Source organism: Dendrobium catenatum, unplaced genomic scaffold, assembly GCF_001605985.2.
Source record: "Dendrobium catenatum unplaced genomic scaffold, ASM160598v2 fragScaff_scaffold_1271, whole genome shotgun sequence".
Taxonomy (NCBI): Eukaryota; Viridiplantae; Streptophyta; class Magnoliopsida; order Asparagales; family Orchidaceae; genus Dendrobium; species Dendrobium catenatum.
The window spans coordinates 438,182-460,310 of NW_021319733.1; the positions used below are offsets into that span (position 1 = coordinate 438,182).

General features: G+C 35.1%; 3 protein-coding genes across 3 annotated transcripts in view; 1 reads left to right on the top strand and 2 right to left on the bottom strand.

Annotated features, from left to right (window-relative positions):
* LOC110100859 (importin beta-like SAD2 homolog) overlaps positions 1-13,617 on the bottom strand; it is a 47,632-nt gene extending 34,015 nt beyond the window's left edge. The window contains exons 1-2 of the mRNA XM_020828563.2: positions 13,570-13,617; positions 3,701-3,871 (exon numbers count right to left, since the gene is read on the bottom strand). Coding sequence (XP_020684222.2) covers positions 3,701-3,871; positions 13,570-13,617 — 219 coding nt within the window. The remainder of the gene's footprint in view (positions 1-3,700; positions 3,872-13,569) is intronic.
* Positions 13,618-13,710: 93 nt separating this feature from the next.
* Positions 13,711-14,467, top strand: LOC110100881 (pectinesterase inhibitor-like). Its single transcript, XM_020828591.2, has one exon. It carries the CDS (start codon positions 13,711-13,713, stop codon positions 14,389-14,391), a length of 681 nt encoding a protein of 226 aa, XP_020684250.1. The 3' UTR covers positions 14,392-14,467.
* A 1,477-nt stretch (positions 14,468-15,944) lies between these two features.
* On the bottom strand, positions 15,945-21,782 carry LOC110100884 (probable beta-D-xylosidase 2). Its single transcript, XM_020828595.2, has 6 exons — positions 21,230-21,782; positions 18,142-18,435; positions 17,899-18,068; positions 17,693-17,790; positions 17,155-17,505; positions 15,945-17,041 (listed from the first exon to the last, which is right to left on the bottom strand). The coding sequence occupies exons 1-6, from the start codon at positions 21,644-21,646 to the stop codon at positions 16,005-16,007; spliced, it is 2,367 nt and encodes a 788-aa protein (XP_020684254.1). The 5' UTR covers positions 21,647-21,782; the 3' UTR covers positions 15,945-16,004.
* Between the last annotated feature and the right edge of the window lie 347 nt (positions 21,783-22,129).

The following is a 22,129-nucleotide window of genomic DNA, read 5'->3' on the forward strand; positions in this document are numbered from 1 at the left end:
ATACGAATGATTCGATATATTATACACGAAAAACGGATCAAAAATAAATTTTTGATGAATTAATGAAATTTTAATACCAAAAATATATTTTTAAATATGGCAGGGACACGTGGCCTCCTCAGATTGGCTTCGCGGTTCGTACCAATCATTGGCGCCGCCGCCAATGATTGCGGCAATCATGCCGCAATCATGAGCCACTTATCCACGTAGGCAGAGAGTTGGATCTGTTGTTTAGCCCAAACACAGAACAGCGATATCACAGGCGTTGATCTAAAGATCAACAGCTGTGATTTCATGCAGTTCAAAAGGAACGAACCAAAACCCTAGAATGGTTTTTTGCCTCGTTCTCCAAAAATACTCAACGAAACGCCATGAAATTTGAAACTTAGGCTCTATACATAAAGAGCATTCATGCGGAAGTGTTTGTTTGACTTAAAAATAGCTTTTCAGAAAGCTATTTTATCCTATGTGTTGTGACTTATTCTAAGAGTTTTTGAGAGATCTAATCATTAGATTTTTGCGTTCTTGGGCTTGTTGAACTCGTGGGATCCGCACAAACAATTCTCCTCTTGAAACCACGATCGAACGAGCTCCCGATTGGACGGATTGAAGCCTTGAACGTCCTAGACCTCGAGTTCACCGGAACTCGCCGGCGGCGGCCTGACCTCGTCGGTTTTGAGTGGGGGAAGGTCAGAAACACTCCAAGGACTCTCACATGAAATTTCAGAGTTTGAGGAGGCTTGGAGAAGGAGAAAGAGCAAAAAAATCCTTAATTGGACTCAATTTTCGATATTTAAAGGCTCTAAACCTAACATTGACGGTTGGGATCGAATCACACGCCAATTAGAAGGGAAAATCTCAGGGATAGGCCGTGGATTCGAATTCAAATTGATTAGAGGCCATAAATGCAATTGATGGGGTGTTAAAGGGCCTTAATAAGTCATAATTTGACCTATTAATGACTTGGTTTGACCGAGTCAAAGTTTGACCTAGTCAAACCAGTCACTTAGGCCAAAGAGGAGGTGGGTTGGGCCCATGAGGCTTTGAAATGGACTAGAAATTGAATTAGGCCCATTAAGGCCAATTGGGTCAACCCGGGTTGACCTGGTCAACCAGGTTGACCCAAGGCCTGAGCCTGGGCTCAACAGACTCGGATCGACCCATTGAACTGAGTGGGAGGGGTCTTGAGTCCTGGCTTGGTCAATTTGACCAAGTCAACCCCTTGGTCCAAGAGACTTGGCCAAAATCGAGGTCAACAGCCGCCACTTGGGAGGAGTGGCCAAGAGGAAGAGGAGAGAGGTGGATGGGCTCGGATTGGAGGTGGAGAAGGGGGCGGTTGGATTAGGGGAGCAATTAGGACAATAACAAAAATCTGAAATTAAATTCATATTAAGTGAAATTGGAGGGGAGAATTTGAATTTGTTTTCAAATTCGAATTGAGAGAATTAAAGTGGAAGAGAGGAATTGAGGGAGAAGGGGGGCGATATGATGAGGTGATTAGGGAGTATTAATTGGGAGTTATTAATGAAATTGGAGAGAGAAGGAGCAAGGGAAGGGGCTAGCCATGTAAAGAGCTAGGAGAGAGGTTTGTTTTAATTATGTGGACCCCAAGAAATAATTAGGGAGTTAAGACAAAATCTGAATTGAATTTCAGATTTTTCTTAAGGAGAAGTTTCCCAATTTAAGTTCTAGCATTAGGAAAGCATTTGAATCTCAAATTTTAATTGAAATCCAATTAGGTAACTTTCCTAATTACTTGGAGTTATTTTAGAAAAGTGATCAATGACCCCAAAGAATTTTGAAAATCAAAATTAGGAGCAAGGTGGTTGGCGAGCTGGGCTTGGGGGCGACAGGGAGTGGGGAGGGGGAGGTCGGCCACCGGTTTGCAGTAGTGGCCGGCGGTGTGGGGTGGTGGGAGGCGGCGGGAAGGGGATCAAGAGGAAGGGAAAACCATCGGGTGGGGGAGGGAGAGGGGTTAAGGGTTGCCGGCAGTATGGAGAGGAAAGGTGGGAGGATGAGAATCCAAGATGAAAACAAAAGTAAAAAAACCAAGAGCTCGCTTGTAGATGAACTGTTGGGTATTTCCTTGGCCACTCCTAGGCTTCTCGTCTCTCATGAACTCACAAATATATCACTAAAAACAAAGCAAACTTCATTCATCAAAATCATCATTAACCATTACAATGCAAGGACCCCCTATAAATAGGACCAAATGAAAGAAAACCAGAAAGACATGAATGCCCTCGGGGCTACAATAGCGACTCACTACTCACAAGGGTAAACTAGGAAAAATAGAAAAAGAAAATACAAAATATATTAAAAGTACAGACTCTGGATCGTAGCCGTCGATCTACGACTCTGACTGCAGTATACAGGTCGAAATCTCGGACAGATGTCCTCATCACAGAGATATAGAATAAAAGATATTGCTAGTACCATTGTAATAAGTATGTCCAACATAGATTTGACTATTGGAATAAACATTATTAAAATGGAACATATCGGTTATATTCTAACATCCTATTTGATACTCATCAACATAAGATGATACACATCAGCCCACATTAGTACTTTGAAGGGATGTACTATAAAATGCAACCTAATACATCTAGAAGAGACAGAGGTAAAGACAAAGGTCAATAAATCAGAAGCAAAGGAAGAACTAGAGAGGTGCATCTGCATTGTCTATGTTCAGTTCTCCTTTTTCTTGGGTTGGGCACTTGCATAGCTTCAGGAGACAAGGGCAACTAGACTATATCTCAAGCAGCTACAATTCTTTTTCCACAGATCGGGTGTTGATCTGATGTGTCATATGTATGCAATCATTTATTTGTCATTATTATTAAAATAAGACATCATTTAAATAAATTTAATAATATTTAAATCATCACAATTGAACCATCAGTTGGATCCTGGTTGCATCTTAAACCTTTTCTTCCACCATTTCAATACCAGGACCCATTCAAAAAGCCTTCATATTACAATTGTCATGTTGCTTAACTGCTCTTGATAAAATGATTGTGTTAAGCCATTCTTTCCAACCTATCCATCTCCAGGTTCCCATAATTGAAGGGCGGAATGCTACCTAATAAATCATCAAGGAGCAGATAAATTGTTCTCTTGGGAAGAGCAATATTCCATTTGAGAACTCCTTGAAGTGGCCAGATTTGAGGAGCAAACAGAGTTAATAAAGACTTAATCTAGAGCACATCAATTTTATGCATGCTGTGGCCAGATGCAATTACATGGTAAAGTGTATCAAGCAGTTCTAGCCTATAGAGTCACACAATGAACCTGCCCCATTAGCAATGTTGAATTGTTATTAAGCTTTCAGACCACCTAGCTGAGGGAAATATAAAGAACTAAGACAGAGGTTTACAATTTGATAAAATTAGCCTTACAGATGTGCTAAATAAGGTATCTGAGGCATCTTTGATAATCATCATGAACTTATCTTACCAACTCTAGCCCTCATATAATTCTGCCTTGAGTCAGTTTCAGCTATATTTGGTGTGAAAAGTGTGAAAGAACATTTTAGCAAAATATTTTTTATCCAAAAAGTGGGATGATGTTCACTTAACCTAAATAGTAAGTAAAGTAGCACTTTAAATTAATCCAATATATAAACCCAACACATCCTCTGTGCATTAACATTCAAAGTATCTGAGAATTTAGAGCATTTTGTTCATCAATATATTACCTGGAAAGGTCTAATGGTTGTTTGCAAGACAATAAGAGCATTAATTGTGCTCCATTGAGAACACGGAGACTGACTGATAAGTTTGCTGCTTTGAATAACTGATTTAAGTTCAGGAATAAGGTCAGGCCAGCTGTTCTCCTTCACAAAATCACTGGTAATGATCACACGAAACTGCATTAAAATATGAGAGAATAAAATTAAAAGATGTTGGTAGCTCAAAGAAGTACACTCAAATAAGCAGGTAACTAAAGGATCAAAATAACAATATATGGAAACAGGAAGAAACCATATCTTAAATGAAAGAAATATAAGGACCCACCCTCAAGGGAAACGAAATTAAAAAAGGAAAGTTGCATGATTGTTAAATTGAAGCATTGAAGAATAATTGAACTAAAATAGTGACTCGAGTATCCAAAATAGTGACTCGAGTATCCAAAATAGTGACTCGAGTATCCAAGATAGAACTTCTCTTTAGTCCCCGAATCCAAGGCCCTCTCCTTCCAAATGTTGTAACTTACGTGTCTAACTGTCTACATAAGGGGAAATTATTAGGTCCGGTCACCTGATACAGAGATACATCCGAATTTCTCTCTGTCTACAGTAAAAACGCAATCAAGGCACAATCAAAGCGCAGCTACTGTAGCAGTTGCGCTTTTACTGTAGACAAAGAGAAATCCGGATGTATCTCTCTGTCAGATGACCGGACCTAATAATTTGCCCTACATAAGGGTTTAAACTTGAATGTTTAAAAGTATCAAGTAGTCCTCTCTATTTATAAATATAAAACAATCATTTAAATAATATCAAATGTACTAAATATTGAAAAAAATGTAAAATTAATCCTTGAAATCCAATCCTTACCAAGCAAACCAGTGAACATGATAAAGGACATTTTTTTAAACTTACCAAGTTTTATCAACAAAAAATGAAAAGGGAAATATATATATATATATATATATATATATATATATATTAAAACACATATGGATGCCCCTTGTATGCATTGACCAAGCCTAAACCATAAACCCTATTATATTGCATTCCTCCTACCCTTGCGACCAAATACGGTAGTCAGAATATTTTGTTGATCCATTAAAAATCCTCACATGTTACAGCCTCGCCCTCTCAAAATCGTGTATACTCCTCATATGAAAGTTAATAAAAATTTAAGCAATTTTGATATGACATAAAAAATATTAAACTTATATACTTACATAGGTTTTCATTGTTTGCTCATCATTGATGGTCCTCATGTCGCATGTGAGTATGACTATGCAATTCAATAATGGTCGATTTTTTACCCAACACCTTATTCTATTATAGACTTACATTATTATTCATATTAAAGTAAATTATTAAAATCTTTTAAAATTCCTTACCAAACATCCCCATGTGTTAAGTGTGTAGAACTCAACCATCAGTATAAAGAGAACTACCCATGCCCCCAACATCATAAGCTTTATTATGTATATCCTTGCCCCTCATCCTAATATATTCTAGGCTACCCCAAGCATTGTTCAAATCAGCCCATACACTATCATCAATCCAGAGTGGTTACTCGTCTGACTTTTTAATATTTGTTAACATATCTCGCATGCGGGTTGACGCATGCTTCTCAATTTTTTAAAAAAAATTTTAGCATTGTGTTGAGGCAGCCTATAAATTTTTGTTTTGCATTTAAAAATATATAATATAAAACATACATTTTTATTAGCTTAAGTAGAACATATTTAATACAAAATATATTTATATAATAAATTATCTTAAACTCTTTAAATAATATGTCCTGCACTTATTTTGAAACTTTCTTCTGATAAATATAAGGAGCATCATATATGCTCCGTATTTTATGTGTTGGTTATTTTGACAGGTAAAACCTATAAAAAATATGTTAGGTGAGAAAAATATTTATTTAATTTTAGTTATATGTTAACAATATAATAAGTACATAAGTGTCGCTATCAAGTTCAATCAAAATATAACCATCTATCGCCTGCTCTTCTCTAGTTGGGGTGGATGGACCATCTATAACAGACTGAGGGGGTGGGGGAATAGTATGGTGGGACATATTGTGTATATGAATAAGTAGGAGGGCAGTCATGAAAAGGTGGAGGTGGGTAATAAGGGTATAAGAAAGTACTATGCGTGACGTCTAGCAAAGGAAAATAAGGATTTCACACATTTTGAGGTGCATTACTCCTACATGATTATGACGTTGTTTCAAATTAATATAAGCAAAATTAGGTTATCCCGTACATTAATTATGCCTCACAAATTGAGCCTTTAAGATGCACTTTATTCTTAATATTCTTCTTAAGTTTATATAAATACCTCTAAAAAAAGTTACATCCACCGATACTAAACATGTCCACCTATTGTAGCCTCATATGGTAAATGCATAGCTAGATGCTCAATATAGTAAAAAAAATTGGAGGTAATATTTCTCAAGTTTACACATAATGAAAGGAATATGATGCTCTATAAAAATCAAGTGCTCTGCTTTTAGTTTTGAAGAGCACAAATATTTGAAGAAGACACTTAAACCGATCAAGTGATTTAAAATTTGATATGACAAAAAAATTAAAGGCAGTTAGTAGTGAGTATTACATGAAGATATGACAATCGTGACTTTTTAATTCAAATAATCTCCCCAATCTTATGTCAACACATCTATGTAAATTGAAAGAATATCTATTAGGTACCCATAGAAACTTCACCCATTCACAAATTACTCGTCTATGCTCTAAAGTCAAGGTGTAAGGAGCCTTTAATTTAAGAAAGTTTCTATTTCTACCATCATTCAATTATAATACTTTTTCTCACACAAAACTCCTCTAAATTCATCATTACTTTTATATTATATTTAGATTTGTCTTTGATGTTCATGATTATATTGAAAATATTATCAAAAATATTTTTCTCTATATACATCACATCCAAATTATATATAATCAAGTTTGTCCTACAATATGATAATGACCAAAAAATAATTTTATTGATCCAATTGTGATTGACAACATACCCTATTTGGAGAATCCTCTATTGTGGGCATGAACCTTACTCTTTTAAATATTTATTCGCTAGTTAATCTATAAGAAAGTTATGACATCATCATTTTATTTTTAGTAAAGTCATCTTTATTTTGCTTGAAAGGATGACTTGTATATAAAAACATACGGTGATAATCAAATCAAGTGTTCTTACCAGCATACTTTAAACTGAGTGACTTTTTATGTTCCATATAATATGGACAAACTAACTAGTCAAAAGTATTCTAACATGAGAGCATACCGTACGGAAGAAAGTCACTAATTGTCCAAAGTAATATTACCATCATTCTGAAGTTTTGTTTGATATATATATATTACATGTACTTACTCTCTCTTTTCATAATAAATTTAAATTATCAATTAATAATAGTAAGAATACATTAATATTTACTTTTGAATCATATGATCATGAAATAATAAGCGTTGGAAACATATATATATATATATATATATAATGAGTAGTTATATATAACTCTGAGGGAATATTATAAAGGATGGGTATTATTGACCAACATAAGTAAGGTGAAACATACTGGCTAAATAGAGTAATACCATCTGAGCATAAACTTAATATTTCATTTTTTAATTCTATGGCGAAGGTGTGATATGTACGATCAAAGTGTTTACAAACATTTGCTTCTGGTGGATGTGTAATAACATCTTCTTATAAAATGTGTTTATTATGTCATCACATACGTGTAGTATATCTGATGGATGCATATAACTATTACACTATGAATTATAAATAAGTAAAACATCATATTAATAAGTATTTCCTTCAGCTTTCTTTTCGTCCCAAAATTTTGTTTAAATCTTAGTGCATTACAATGACAGCATACAATCTTTAATAAATTATCTTTAAAGTATATCATGCATCAATTAACACAATAATCTATTTTTATGTATGTCAAATCAAGTTTGAAAACTAACTTCTTAGTTTGATATAAATTTGTAGAAATTATGTTATATTTCAGGTTGCTTTCATTAAGCATATCAATGAATTGACCAATGAATTATATTATGCCTTGATACTTAACATATTTACAATAACGGATAATACTGAGTGAGTGGTGCATCCCTTTCATATTAGTTGTTGGGAAGCATGCAACATGTGAGAGCTCGTTTCTTTGATTTCCTTCCAGGATCGTCCGGGACGATTTTGGATCGTCCTGGGACGATCAGTGCATGGCAAAAGTCAGTGAGCAAGGGTTTTTATCGTATGAGAAAAATTAATTATCGTCCTGAGATATCGTCCTGGACGATTGGATTTTATTCATATCGTCCTGGACGATAGGACGATCGGCCGGGCCGATACGTGTTGTATTAAAAGAAAATCAGCTCGATTTGATGAGAGAGAAAAATTAGTTTTTATAAAAAAAAAAAATATCCCGATGAGAGAGGAAGAGAAGGAATCAAAAGAAAAAGCTGGATTTCGGGGCTCGCGGAGCGATTTTTGTCAGTCGTCGCTGTTCGAAGATTTGTTTGTCTCGCTGTAAGGACTCTGAATCCTATTTCTGTTTTCGAAGATGTTGAGTTTTGATCGTTTTGTGCACAGATTTGTGTTTTTGTTACCGAAAAGTGCGCCACATTTTGTATTGACGAAACTTTCACCGCACAACTTTTGATATGTTATTGATAAAATTTTTCTACACTTTTTGAGTATTTTCTGTAACGATTCTACCATTTATTTTGGGTTATGTACGATTTTAATCGAATAGATAAATATCAGGATGTTGATTGATGTTGCTTCAGTAGAATAAAAGTCTTATATTGTTGGTGTACACGTTCTGTACTAATTTGGTAAATCCTGATTTTAGGAATTTTTGTATAAATTCCGTATACTGCCGTTATGCCGCTGATTTTTCATACGATTTCCGATTTTCTGAAATTGATGATTTGAATGCATACGAATGTGACTATCTGATTATTATTACTGAAAGACAAGTGAAGATTGGTTGAACCGTTGGTTGGAGATCGACTTGACCTGTACAGGATGGTGGGCCGACGGGCTTTCCTTTAAAAAGGGTTTGGTGTTATCCTCTATTAATCATTGATATAAAGATTGAGAGTCATAAGGAGATTACTATGCCGACGGGCACAGAGTGACGACTCTTATTGAACCAACGGATAGATATCTATAACAGCGCTATGGATTTCTACAACAGCATTATGGATTATCGACTTGAAAAATGCCTTAATAGCCAGCGATGTACTTGTTCAGTAAGACTATTGTATGGAATTGCATATGAGCGGTTTTGGCCTGTTGATCTCGTTTGGATTTATAGAGTTATGGATATCGATAGATTTCATCGACGGATTTATTGTAGTGAATTGATTTATTGCTATCGATTATGGATTTGCTGACGGAGTGCCGGGTTTACTGTTATTGTACGATTTCATTGATATTCACATTATGTCACTGAGCTGATACTGATACTGTTATGGATTGATATGGAGACTATAGGGATGCATGGATATCAACACTGACATTGATTGATTATATTGATTCAGGGATACTATTGATAATACAATTGATCCACTGATACATTGATTCATAGTACCGACCATTGATTGATTGATTGGGTTGATTGCTTATTGATTTATTGATTTGATTGTTGTATATGATTTTATTGCATTGATTGATTTCAATTGTATTTGCCGATTATATTGATTTAATTTCAACTGCTCTTACGATGTATTGATTTGATCGTTTTATGGGATTCTATGCCGATTGATGATTTTATTGATTTCTATTATGTATTAATTTCCATATCTGCATCGACTCATTGATCATGTGCGACTGATTAATTTGACTTGATTTGATTGACATGCATATTGCTTCTATCGTGCTTTGATTTCAGTTGTAGGATTTGGTGACCTGTTGGACTATTTAAGCTCATTATATGTGGTTAATGATTTCAGGTGCAGAGCCTCCCGCATGAAGCTTCTTCGGTCACTAGTGTAGTTTTGTTTTTTGTAGCCTTTGGCAGGCATTTGTTTTGTAGACGAATGGCTATTGTATATATTCTTTTGGACGCTCCTTTTGACTGTATATATGTTAAAATGTGAATTATAGTAGTTGTTGTATTTCTTTTCTTTAATGAAATTATCTCTGGATGTCTATATTGATCCGAACGAGAAAGAGACGAAAAAAAAAAATAAAAAAAAAATACGAAAAAGAAGAATATCAGATGAATCCTTTCACTATTGATATCTGGGATGTTACACAACAAATCATAAAAAATTTATACCTCCTTATTAGAAGACTCTTATGTATACTGTTTAAATTGTTCCCCAATTGCATCATGAATAAAATCCTCAAGATTAGATTGGATATTTTATTCCTCAACTATATTAGAACTTGTAGATGGGCAATATCGAGAATTGAAATGCAGCTCATACTCACTACGAGAAGTTCAACACTAATATTTTTGCATGAACCCTCTACAATATATATCAATAGTTGTATCATATAGGTTTATGTGCACTTGATTTTTATGTTTAGAATACATGCATCAAAAATTTTTATCCGAGATAATGTTGGGCAGTTGAGAAGCTTTCTGAATGAAAAAATTCACCGCTTTAATGAATTTATCTATTAATGTCTTTCGTCATTGCGTCAATCAATTATATATCAAACTTATTTGATTTTAGATATGCATAATATAACCCACATATAATATAAATATATTAGATATTGTTGTAACATCTATTGAAAGAAAATAGATGGATTTTAATTGTATTTGTAAACAAATAGTGTTATTTCACAGAGGTCTATTGTCAATAAAGAATCTGGCAATCTCCAGGCGTCTCCCTTGTTTAGGAGGAATACAAATAGTCTTAACTTGGCCGCCACATCAAGAAGACCATGGTCTTCAATCCTACCAAATTAAGAAATACGTGTATATATCTTCAAGGGGATACCTATGTGAAAATGTAGTTTGCACTGGAGATATTTTCGGTGGATTTGTAGATTTTCTTAATGTGTCAAAACATCATTTACAAGACAATACCATCTAAGAAGAATGTCTCGCTCTCTCTAATATTATCTTCCGTAAGAGCTTCTCCCACATTTTCACGTATATGATTATTTTGTATCTTATCTCTAAGAGTAAAACTAGCCACTCATAAGTATTCTAATATCTGCAAACCATATAATGCAAATCTCTCATTCTCTACAATATTATATTCCATAAGAGCTTCTCCAACATTTTCACGTATATGCTTATTTTACATCTTATCTCTTAGAGTAAATTATGTAAGAGCATTGAGCATTCTAATCTTTTAACTAATAGTATACACATCTCTCAATATCGCTCTCTGTAATCTCATTACATAAGAGCATTCTAATCTTAACTAAAAATGTACTCATCAACTCCCTAGCTCTCTAAACTCATCAACAAGAAGAATGTCATCAACAAATATATACACCATGCTACAATCTCTTGCAAATATCTACTAAAATCATCCATGATAAAAGGGGGAAAAAAAAAGCTTATGGCGTATTTCTAGCAAATAAGACGATGAACGTCAACAATGAAGGCAACAAACTTTGATAAGGATGGCAACGAACATGGGCAAGGTTAGCGGCGAACGTTAGCAACAAACCAGTCTTGATGGCGGCAACGTTCAATGTAGGTGTCTGATACGAGCATAGTGAACCAAAATGAGGAAGAAATAAAATAAGAAGAAAGACGACATAGAGGGGGAAATAGGGCTTTCTCTGTCGAATTTTATGGCAGAGTTTTTTACGGCAACAATACTGGCGGAAAATACGTTGGAAAAGTTTCGAAGGGTTTAAGTATACCGGCACAATTTTCACAGTAGTTGTTGATTTTCAACGAAAAATGAGCCGCAATATTATAAAAATCGGTGAATTATCCAGTGTAATGTATGTTGGTAAATTAGTGAAAGAAAATACACAGAAAATTCTGCCATAAAATACCGACAAAATATCCGCATGTTCTTTTGCCGCTTTTACTAGTGCATTTAATTCCACCGAAAAGTTTGACTGTAATAGAAGATTTTCCCGTAGTGTAATTTAAATTGTTGAACAAATGTGAGGTACAAAATCCAATAAATCATTACGGTGTCATATCGATAAAGTAATCATCATATTAATAATATTAATCCGTAAAGAAATGGAATAAAAAGGTAAAACCAAAGCATCAATAAAGACTATTGAAATCATATCAATGTAATAAATTCATATAACTATTTATACATACTATCCGATTATTCTATAGCAATATCAAATCAATATCTTAATCACATGCTTAATATGTCACACAAAACAAATAAAAAGTCATGGCTTAATCAGTGTTTTTCTAGTATTATATCAGTGTTAGTAACCGTTAGCTCGGTAAGTAGAGTCATCTCTCTTTGTCTATCCGTAAAATAATCATCTACTTATAACTTCTAAACAGTGTATCATGTGAATCAATCAAGGATAATACTAAAGCACATATTTAAAGGAAAGTCTGTCAACTCATCATTCTGTACATGTCACTGTTTCTATCAAACACCATTGAATAATGAGTCTTTATTTATTTTTTCTCACACGCATATTATTAACATAATACTATAATAGTAATATATAAACCATCTATTGCTCAACCACATATCCACACTCCTTAATTTTTAATGTATTTCAGTAATAAAACATAATAAGGCATAATTTATAAAATATTAAAATGACCTAACGATAGGCAACAAAATTTCTATTGAGCAAAAAAAATCATATTTTTAAAAATAAACTAAATTATTATAGATCGTATAAAATAACATTTTAAAGTTTTAATTGAACTATATAGTATTTTTAGATGTTAAAATAATTTTTTGAATATGTAATATTTACTATTTTTCAAAATTATAAAACAAAAAATTTTAAATAAATACATAAAACGTTTATAATTTCAATCTCTATAACATATAAAAGTAATACGATGAAATTTTTACCAATACAATAATCCTCATTTTTCGGTAATGAAAACAAAATTTGATAAAAAAAAATACTTAAAATATGAAACAATTGAAATAAAAAATAGGATAAAGGTACTTTCCTTACAGCGAGACGAGCATATCTCTCAATATGATTGACATATAAAAATTGCTCAACGACCTCCAAATATAACTTTTCTTTTTTTTCTCCTCACATTTTTTTTTATTTTTTCATTTCCATTTCTCGGTTCCACATGAAGTTGAATGAATAGGAATTTAAAAGAAAAATTGTACTATTAAGTTGCTTTTTTACGACTGTTTTAAAAATTTACTCTAAAACAATTAAAAAAAAATAAACACCCAAACGAATTCTTAAACTTCGAGCTTCATTTGGGACAACTTTATTACTGCTTTTAAAAATAGCTTTTTAATACAAAATTTTTAGTTTAAAAACATTTTGTCTTTAAAAAGTATTAAGAAAGCTTTCATAAATAAAATCTTAATTGGAGCTATTTGATGTACTTCATTTCTTTAATTAATGATATGGTGGGAGGAACCTAGACTTAGGGGTGAGATTTTAACTCATAAATCTCTTACAAATTGAATCTATTTTTTATTCCTATCATGCAAAATGAGTTGGGACATGAGCCAAAATTTTGTCTTGGTCAAATAATTGGATTTTCATTTTCCCAAAAAAAAAATAATTGGATTTTTTTTCTTTCAGGAACATATTCTGGCTAAATTTTCTTCAAAGAATATTTTAATTTTTTGAATTTTTTTATCACTTAATAAATATATATATATAGAGAGAGAGAGAGATAAGATGGAGAGAAACTAAAATCGAATTAAAACGCGGGAAAAGATAAAACCAAAAAACACCTGAAAAATAATCCGTTGCGCGCCAACGGCTACATCCTTTGCTTCCATCCGACTTAAACGGCCACCCTCAATTATAAAACATCTTTTCCCTCCGCCTTTCCAACCTGTCCTCTCCTCTCTTAGCCCCCCTAATTCAACAATATGCCGCCAGCCACCTCTTCCTCCCTCCACCTCCTCCTCCTCCTCCTCCTCTTCATCCTCTCCGTCCTCCACCCCTCCGCCTCCATCTGCCTCCCCCGCGGCTCCACCACCAGCCCTCCTCCTCCCCCTCCCGCCACTTCCAGTACCCCTCCTCCTTCTCATCTACCCGGCCGCCCCTCCCCTCCCACTGATCCTTCCCTTACTAATTACGCGTCCCACCTCATCGAATTCTTCTGCAACCACACCGACTTCTCAGACCTCTGTCTCAAATCCCTCAAAAATTCTTCCGCCGTCCTCAAATCACCCACCAACTCCACCGTTCTCGCCGCCCTCATGAAAGCGGTCGACGTCAAGACCCACGACGCCCGCTCCTTTGCACAAAACCTCTCCGCCGATCCCCATTTTGACGCCAAGACTCGCGAACTGCTGCACGATTGCATCGACGTCTACGACGATGCTCTCGACAATCTCGAAGCCGCCAAAGAGGCTATCAGGGTTGGAGATATCGGCACGCGAGACTCGATGTTGAGCGCCATGATCAGCAATTTCGGCACTTGCGAGGATGGGTTCGCAGAGTTCAGCATCAAATCCCCTTTGGAGGATTGGTCCGAGACATTGCAGAGCATGACTGACAATTGTCTTGCCATCATCAACATGAACAGGATTCATGATGATTACTGAAAATCAAGAATGAATATTTTTTATTTTATTATATATAATTTTTGTTGATTAAGCACTCTTCATACATACTGTTTTCTAGATCTAGATATTAATGTTCCGTTTATCTACTGAGGAGGGAGAGGAAATTAATGGACAGCAGCAAATTAACGTGGCTGTCATGTTTGTGTTGTTTTAGTTGTTCTTAATTATTAAATGTACCCTTAAACAAAATAACTATAAATGGTTTAATTTTGGAACAAATATATATTAATTAAAAGATATACAATGGTAGAAACGATTAAATTAATCAACCTGCAGCTTTCATTCTCATTCTCATTTGATCTGTTTATGTTTGTAAATTTCATGACAAGGAAAGGAAAATGAGCAAGTTAAGTACAGATATAGAGGTGACATATTCCAGTCCATAGCTTTAAGTTTTGTTAGTTGTTACTTTTGCACTCATGAGGTATATATTATATGATGGTGATTGAGCGATATATCATGATTGTTGTAAATGAATATTTCTAATTTTACGGTCACATAATCTAAATTTAAAAGATATATGCAAAGGATTTTAATTATAGGGTTTTGATAATGTGAGTGGTTCTATTTTATCATTATCATATGAATATGAAATGAAAAAAAAAAAAAAAAAAAACCATTCCAATAAGTTTTTTACTATTATTTATCACGCATCTAATATGACGAGACCCATTTGATATAAGAGTTGAGTTATGTTGGGTTATGATAATAATGATGTATGAAATAGAATTGATGCTTCTAAGATTTACAAATTTAAGTACTTAAATCCATCCAAAACTCAAAATTGGTAAGTCCCATACCTATGATAAATCAGGGAAGAAAAAAAAACTTGAGTCTGTAAGACTAAAAACTATTATTTTTGCTATTTTGAAAATGATTTAAGGTAAATTCTGCTTATCTTTTTGGGACATTTAGATCATTTAAGGCAAACTCACACATATAACACATATGCAAAGACTAGAATCCAAGACCTCTTAGTTGGAAGCCTAAGCTCTCAACCAGCAGACTAATTAAGGTGAGATGTATAATTCTGCTCATCTTCCTCAAGTACTATTGCAATCTGCAAATAACTCATATAATATTATCTTTTACTTTTTCATCTAGATTGGGAGAACCTTTTTGTTTCTTTTTATCCTCTCTCTCAAAAGGGAGAGATTTCTCTACCTTCTCCAAACTATTCTCTCTCATTTAATTCTCTCTTTTAAATAGAGAGAATCTTTCTCTCTCTATATATATTAATAATTTTGTTTTTTGAATTTATTTCTATAATGAAATGTTAGTATAATTTACTAATAATTAAAAATTCAACTTTTATGAATTTATGGCTACAAATATGTTTCAAAGATTCATACAATGAAAAGCATTTTTTATATATCTTTGCATTTGGGAGCATAAAAATATATTAAATCATACCATTACATGCACAAAGAATGCTCCAATTTCATATCCTTTTAAACTTTTTTCTAAAGACTCCATGTTCTTTTTTTTTATTATTATTATAAATTTTATTAGATGATGTTGTTGACCTACTACTTAATTAATGGTCTATTTTAATTATTAAAATTTATTAATTCATTTTTAATCCCTAAAGTCTACACGGGGTCCGGTATCATTTCTCTCTGGACCTGGACCGAAACCGTGTGTGCCAGATCGCCGATTTCAAAGTTATGATCGCCGATCAAAATCCTTTTGGTGCCATGGTTATCCGCGACGCTCAAACTCGCGCACACGTCCACGCCCAACTTCACACGAATAGTTTTTCCGGAAGCCACGTGGACCTTTTCAAACGCAACGAGCTGCCTCTGTGGGACCCATCTCTCACTACCAATTGGTGGCCTTGAATACACGAGGACGGAATGGACCCCGTCTAATTCTCCCAAGTTTGTGACGTCCACGTGGACGGGCATGATTAAGTCATCGCACTGGGTATGGTTGACCCGTACCGTCCGGGCGGACCCGGTGGAGTTCGCAGCGGCGGCCTGGCTGCCGACGTTAAGTCTGACGGCGAAGATGGCCGGAGCTTGGGCGATGGAATAAGAAAATTTGGAGTAGCTGAGGCCATGACCGAACGGGTAAACCACTGGTCCGTTGTAGAATCTGTAGGACCGACCGGGGTATCCTCGGGCTGGATCGGACCGCATTCCCATTTCAGTCATCGGGACTTGATCTGCAAACGCCTGGGGATACCATGTCATCGGCAATCTTCCACCTGGATTATAAGCTCCAAACAGGACGTCGGCGATGGCTTGGCCGCCCGATTGACCCGGATAGCCGGCCCAAACAATTGCGGACACCCGTGGGTCATCCCGAGCAAAGGAAATATCTAACGAGCCGCCGGAAATGAGAGCAAGGACGACCGGGCCGCGGGAAGAGGCGGCAGCTGCCTTCTGAACGAGCTCCGCTTGCCGGCCGGGGAGGAGTAGATTGTCGCGATCTATCGTCTCCGCCTCCAGCGACTGATCGAGCCCAACTAAGATGATGACGGCGTCTGCTTGGCTGGCGGCATTCACGGCCGAATCGATGGGCTGATTCGGGCCGAAACAGGATACATTGATGCAGCCCGATTGATGAACAGTTCTGACGTAGCGATTGATACCTTGTAACGGCGTTATGTAACCGCAAGGATTTCCTGGAGCGATTGTTAATGTTCGGTTAGTTATATTAAGGCCAGGGCTTTGGTAACTTTTTTTTTGTGTGTGTTAATTTGTAAAAAGATTGAAGTTTTTGTTTTTATAATTTTACCAGCATAGTTTCCGATCATGGTGGTGGTGACGTCGGAGTTAGGGCCGATGACGGCGACGGAGCGGAGAGTGGAGGGGCGGAGGGGAAGGGCGCGGCGGTGGTTTTTGAGGAGGACGATGCCTTGACGGGCGGCTTCGAGGGCAAGGGATTGGTGGGCCGGGCTGCAAACGTCTTTGGGTCCAAGATTACCATACGGCTGAGTAGCCGGATCACCGTTGAACATTCCGAGCCTCATTTGTACGGTCAATGTGTTCGCCAATGCGTTGTCCACGTCGGATATGCTGACCTTGCCTTGCTGGATCGCGCTGCCCGTGTACTGGGCTAGAAATGGGCCGCAGTCCAGGTCCAATCCTAGTACAAAAACAAATTTTTTTTTTTAATCAATTTAATGATAATTTTTTTTTTTATTTTCTCGAATTCACTGTTAGCTTTGAATTTTTTTTTTTAAATAAAGTGAACAAAAAATTTTATTATGAAAAGCTGCTCATCACTTAAAAAAAAAAAAAAAAAATTGGCCTATAAATATCTCAAAACCAACCAGACTTCAATGCTACGGCGACAGCGTCTTCCGGCGTAGCAGTGTAATGTTGATCGTTATAGAAGACGGCTATAGAATCACAATCCGTTACGATGTACCTAACACATATGAATTAAAAGATAATGTGATTTTTTTTAATATATATCTCGATGCAGATGTAATGAATATTTAAAATTGTATGTATGATGGGTGTTATAATAATTGACCCGTTTAGTCCCCATTGGGTCCGAACAGTGTTAAGAAGGAGATTTGGATTGGCACAGGTGGGGATCCCATTGACTTGATTGTAAGAGCACATGATGCTTGCAGCCTTGCCTTCCATCACACAAGCCTTGAAAGGCACTTCAAATGTGTCATCCAGATCCTGCTTGCTCACCTGAAATAATACAAATCAAATTAGCTAGACAACAAAATTTAATTTTTTTTAGAAGATCAAGTTTTATATGTACCTTGGCATTAAAGTGGAAGCGGTCGACGCCATGCCAGTTGTCGAGATCATAGGCAGTGTAGTGCTTGCAGCAAGCAGCGACTTTGAGGTGGAGATGGCCGCTGCGACCGCCGGTGGCTTGTTGGAGTCCGCGGACATAATGGGCTGCGTATTTTCCGGCTAGAATTGGGTCCTCTCCTGGAGTCTCTTGCCCTCGACCCCAACGAGGATCACGATATATGTTTACATTCGGGCTCCAAAATGTAAGGCCCGCCCGCCCGCCGTTATACATAGCCCGTCCCTCATCAGACACAACCTACATGTATATCATGTTGGTTAGGTTAGATCTTGACTAGCATGCACGAATATTCAAGCCTGAAATCTGCGTGTGCTTTTTAATAGAAAAAGGTGCTGATGAATATTAAAACTCTTTATATTGTTTGGAGTTAAGTATAATATATAAAAGAGTTGATTAATTACATTTAACATTGAATAAATAGTGTTTAAAATACATATAAAAAGTATTCTAATTTTTCTCTTTTTTATATTCAAACTTTTTTTTTTAACTGAGTGGGTGACGTCTAGTAAAACCATATGTTTGATAATGATATATATACTTAGCTTTAGCTCACATAAATATAATTTTTTAAATTTCAAATGACTTAAAATCACATGAAAAATTTTCAATAAACATAAGAAGGTATTTAAAATTATTTTAAATTTTTGTAGACATATTATATTTCTTTCATTATAAGACATTATTATGTGGAGAATAATTTAAAACAAACTTAATCAGTGATCAAATTACTATTAAATTATAATTTTGATCATATTAAAAACATAGTATCTTAAAATAATAATAATAATAATAATATAGCTCTCCATGCAGAAAAAAGGTAGGCGAGATTCCTCTATCCATGTGATCACTAGCTATCAGCAAGCATTTCATATGCTCTTATATATTAATTAATAATGGCATAATTCAAATCGCTTTCTCCCACCATATTCGATTGAGACTAAAGGGATAATTTTTTTTTTCTTCTATATAAAAGCATTTTTTATTTAAAAAATTAATAATTTTATACTAAAACATTGCTTTAAGAAGCAACAAAAAAATTAGTCCTAAACAAAAATTAATAAAATATCAAATGTAAAAAATATAGCGCTCCTGTTCATTTCTATGGCCAAACTGTTTGGCAAAAATCTAAAAAGCCGCTGAGCAGTACAGGCTGTCCACCAATTGAAGCTGATGGTTGGTGGCATTGCCATCCTACTATTTAATGAAAGTGAGTGGCATGACATGATGAAAAGCTTAAAAGCTTATGGTATTTTCAATATAATAATTTATATCATAGTCGGCAGATGCCACTCTTAGAAAGGAAATTTTATTTTTTATAATGCTAAATATTTTATTCATTCCTAATGACACTTCATTTTTAATTAATTAGAAATTCAATATATGATATCCTAAGAAATTTCCCAAAAATATAAAAAAAATCAATCCTTTATAATATTAGATAATTATAAATTATAAGTAGAGGTGTAAATTTGTTGAGTCAAGAGCTATTCGCTTTAATTTAATATGCGTTTGAATTTGATAAAATAAATAAGATTTAAGTTCAAATGAAATTAATTTGGTCGGTAATTTTGAGTAAAATGAGCAGGATGAAAAACAAAATCTAGAAAAGAATGAAAAATAAAAGATTGAAATAGTAAATGGATCAGAGGACTTATTTTTGTAAGTTTTTTATCCTATAAATTATGATTAAACTCTTAAATTATAATATTTTTTAGATATCATTATAGATTAATATATTTCGTCTGAGCGTACAATCTCACAAACCTACCAACTGAGCTACAAATTTGTCTCTTTCAACTTTTTGAGCTTGGTTGATCTAGAGACGAATTATGATGAGGAAAATAATATACTATATGAGCATCCACAGGCTGTAAACTTAATTAATTATGTTTGAGTTCAAAGAATGATGCTCAGATCTAGAGAGATTATTATGTGCAGACACCAGACGGAAGAACCGTCTAATTTACGCTCAGATATCGAGCGATACCGAGCATCACTCGGTATAAGCTCAATACCAGACGTAGCACATTTCATTGGGGTATGAATTCCATAAATTCTATGATTTCGAGTTGGCTCATAAGCGGATTAAATAGATAATTTTAATTCAAAAGTTATTGTTATAATAAAATGTAAGAAGAAGAATAAAAAAATAATTTTAAATTATGAAAATAAAAATATTTTAAAATGATAAATTGAATTGTTACACGAAAATAGAGTCACTCAGCAATGTCAGCCATATGCAGAAGTGGGACCCTCTGCCTACCAACTGATAAAGAAAAGAGGAGCTTTCTTTGGATTACGCCGCATGAGTATGACTCTAGCCCTATAAGATGCGTTACAAATATTTTTGGCCCTTTTATCCAATCCAATGGGAGCAAATATGGAACTTTTCAAATTAGGAAATTTACAAATAGTTTTGTTATTTAATTAATTGAACTGCCACAGATATTAATTTACAATTTAATTCTTTATATACATACAAAGAGCAATTTTACTACTCTTCAATTTATCCGCACAGAATTTTTATCAAAAAGATTTTAGCCTTTAAAAAAAATTAATAATTTGAGTGTCTAAACAAAATTTAATCGGAGAACTGTGACAACAGATTTAAAATTGGTAATATAGTTGGCAGCAAGCACGCGCACTAATAATTTAGTTTAGCATCTAATCAATAATTCAGTTTCTCAAACAGCTAATATGTACATTACGACTGTATATAAATGCATAAATTATCAAAAAAATATATCAAAAGCTTTTCGAAGCTGCGTTCAATCTATTACTAAGAATTAAGTATTGGTAATAGATAGAAGCAAAAAACCGGCCGTAGCTAATGATTTTTTTTTAATTTATAACTCAAAATACTTTAAAAATCAATCAAATTTAATTTCTAATAATCACATTCCTTCCATAAAAAAATAAAATAAAAACCAATCAAATGGAAGAAGAGGGAGGGAGAGAGGGAGAAATTTACTAGTACTAGTAATCTAGTAATCTAGTATAGTACTAGTATAAGCGAAGAGTTGGAGCATACCCTTCCGATTCGCTCCCAGAGCGAGGCATTGAAGGAGGCGGCAGCTAAGATGACCTGAGGGAAGCTCGTAGCGCCGGGGAAATCGCCGCCGAATTTTACTCCTGGTCCAGTATCGGATATGCCGTGGAGAGCCTCCGACCACCACTCGTACCCGCCGATCCCCAGCCGTGGAACCGGCGCCGCATTGTTAACCAGCAGCCGGATCTTCTCCTCCGTCTCCAGTCGCCCGATGAGATCTCGAACGCGGACCTTGATCGGGAGATCTCGATTGCAGAACCGCATCCCCGCTGCTTCCGGCCCCCCACAGGCGAACGCCGGTCGAGAAGATTCGACGGCGGCGATCAAAGTGACGAGGAGGAAGGCGACGAGGAGAAGGCGGCGGCGGCGTTGAGGTCGGGTATTTGCCATTTTGAGCATTTATTAACGTCTAAAATGGCTCCAGTGGAAATGGCGGCCACCAAAGCAGTTATTTATAAGATATACTGGTGCAGATGAACGGTCGTGATTCATTCATCTTTCGCTGTAATCTAAAAATGGACTTGATATGAAGATTCCCTGTAATTCTCTCTGCTCTCAACTTTTCCGTTTGGATAATATAGTTTATATTTCAAATATTGTACAAGAAATGAGCAAAATTTGTGTTTACAGGGGAATGCGTGCTGAGGATGTTTACAGCATCAACTTCAACTTATAATAAATTCATTAAAATTTAGCTGCATGGATCTGTTCACGCAACAGAGCGTCAGATTACCAAGTAATTCTCCAAGTGTTTTGTTCTAGTCAAAGAAAATTAATAGGATTTTTGACCTTTGAGGGTTTAGGGGGGAGAAAAACACTTGTAATTAAATTAATGATGCTGATGGAATAGATGTAAAAAAAACCAGTAGGAGAATGTGAAAC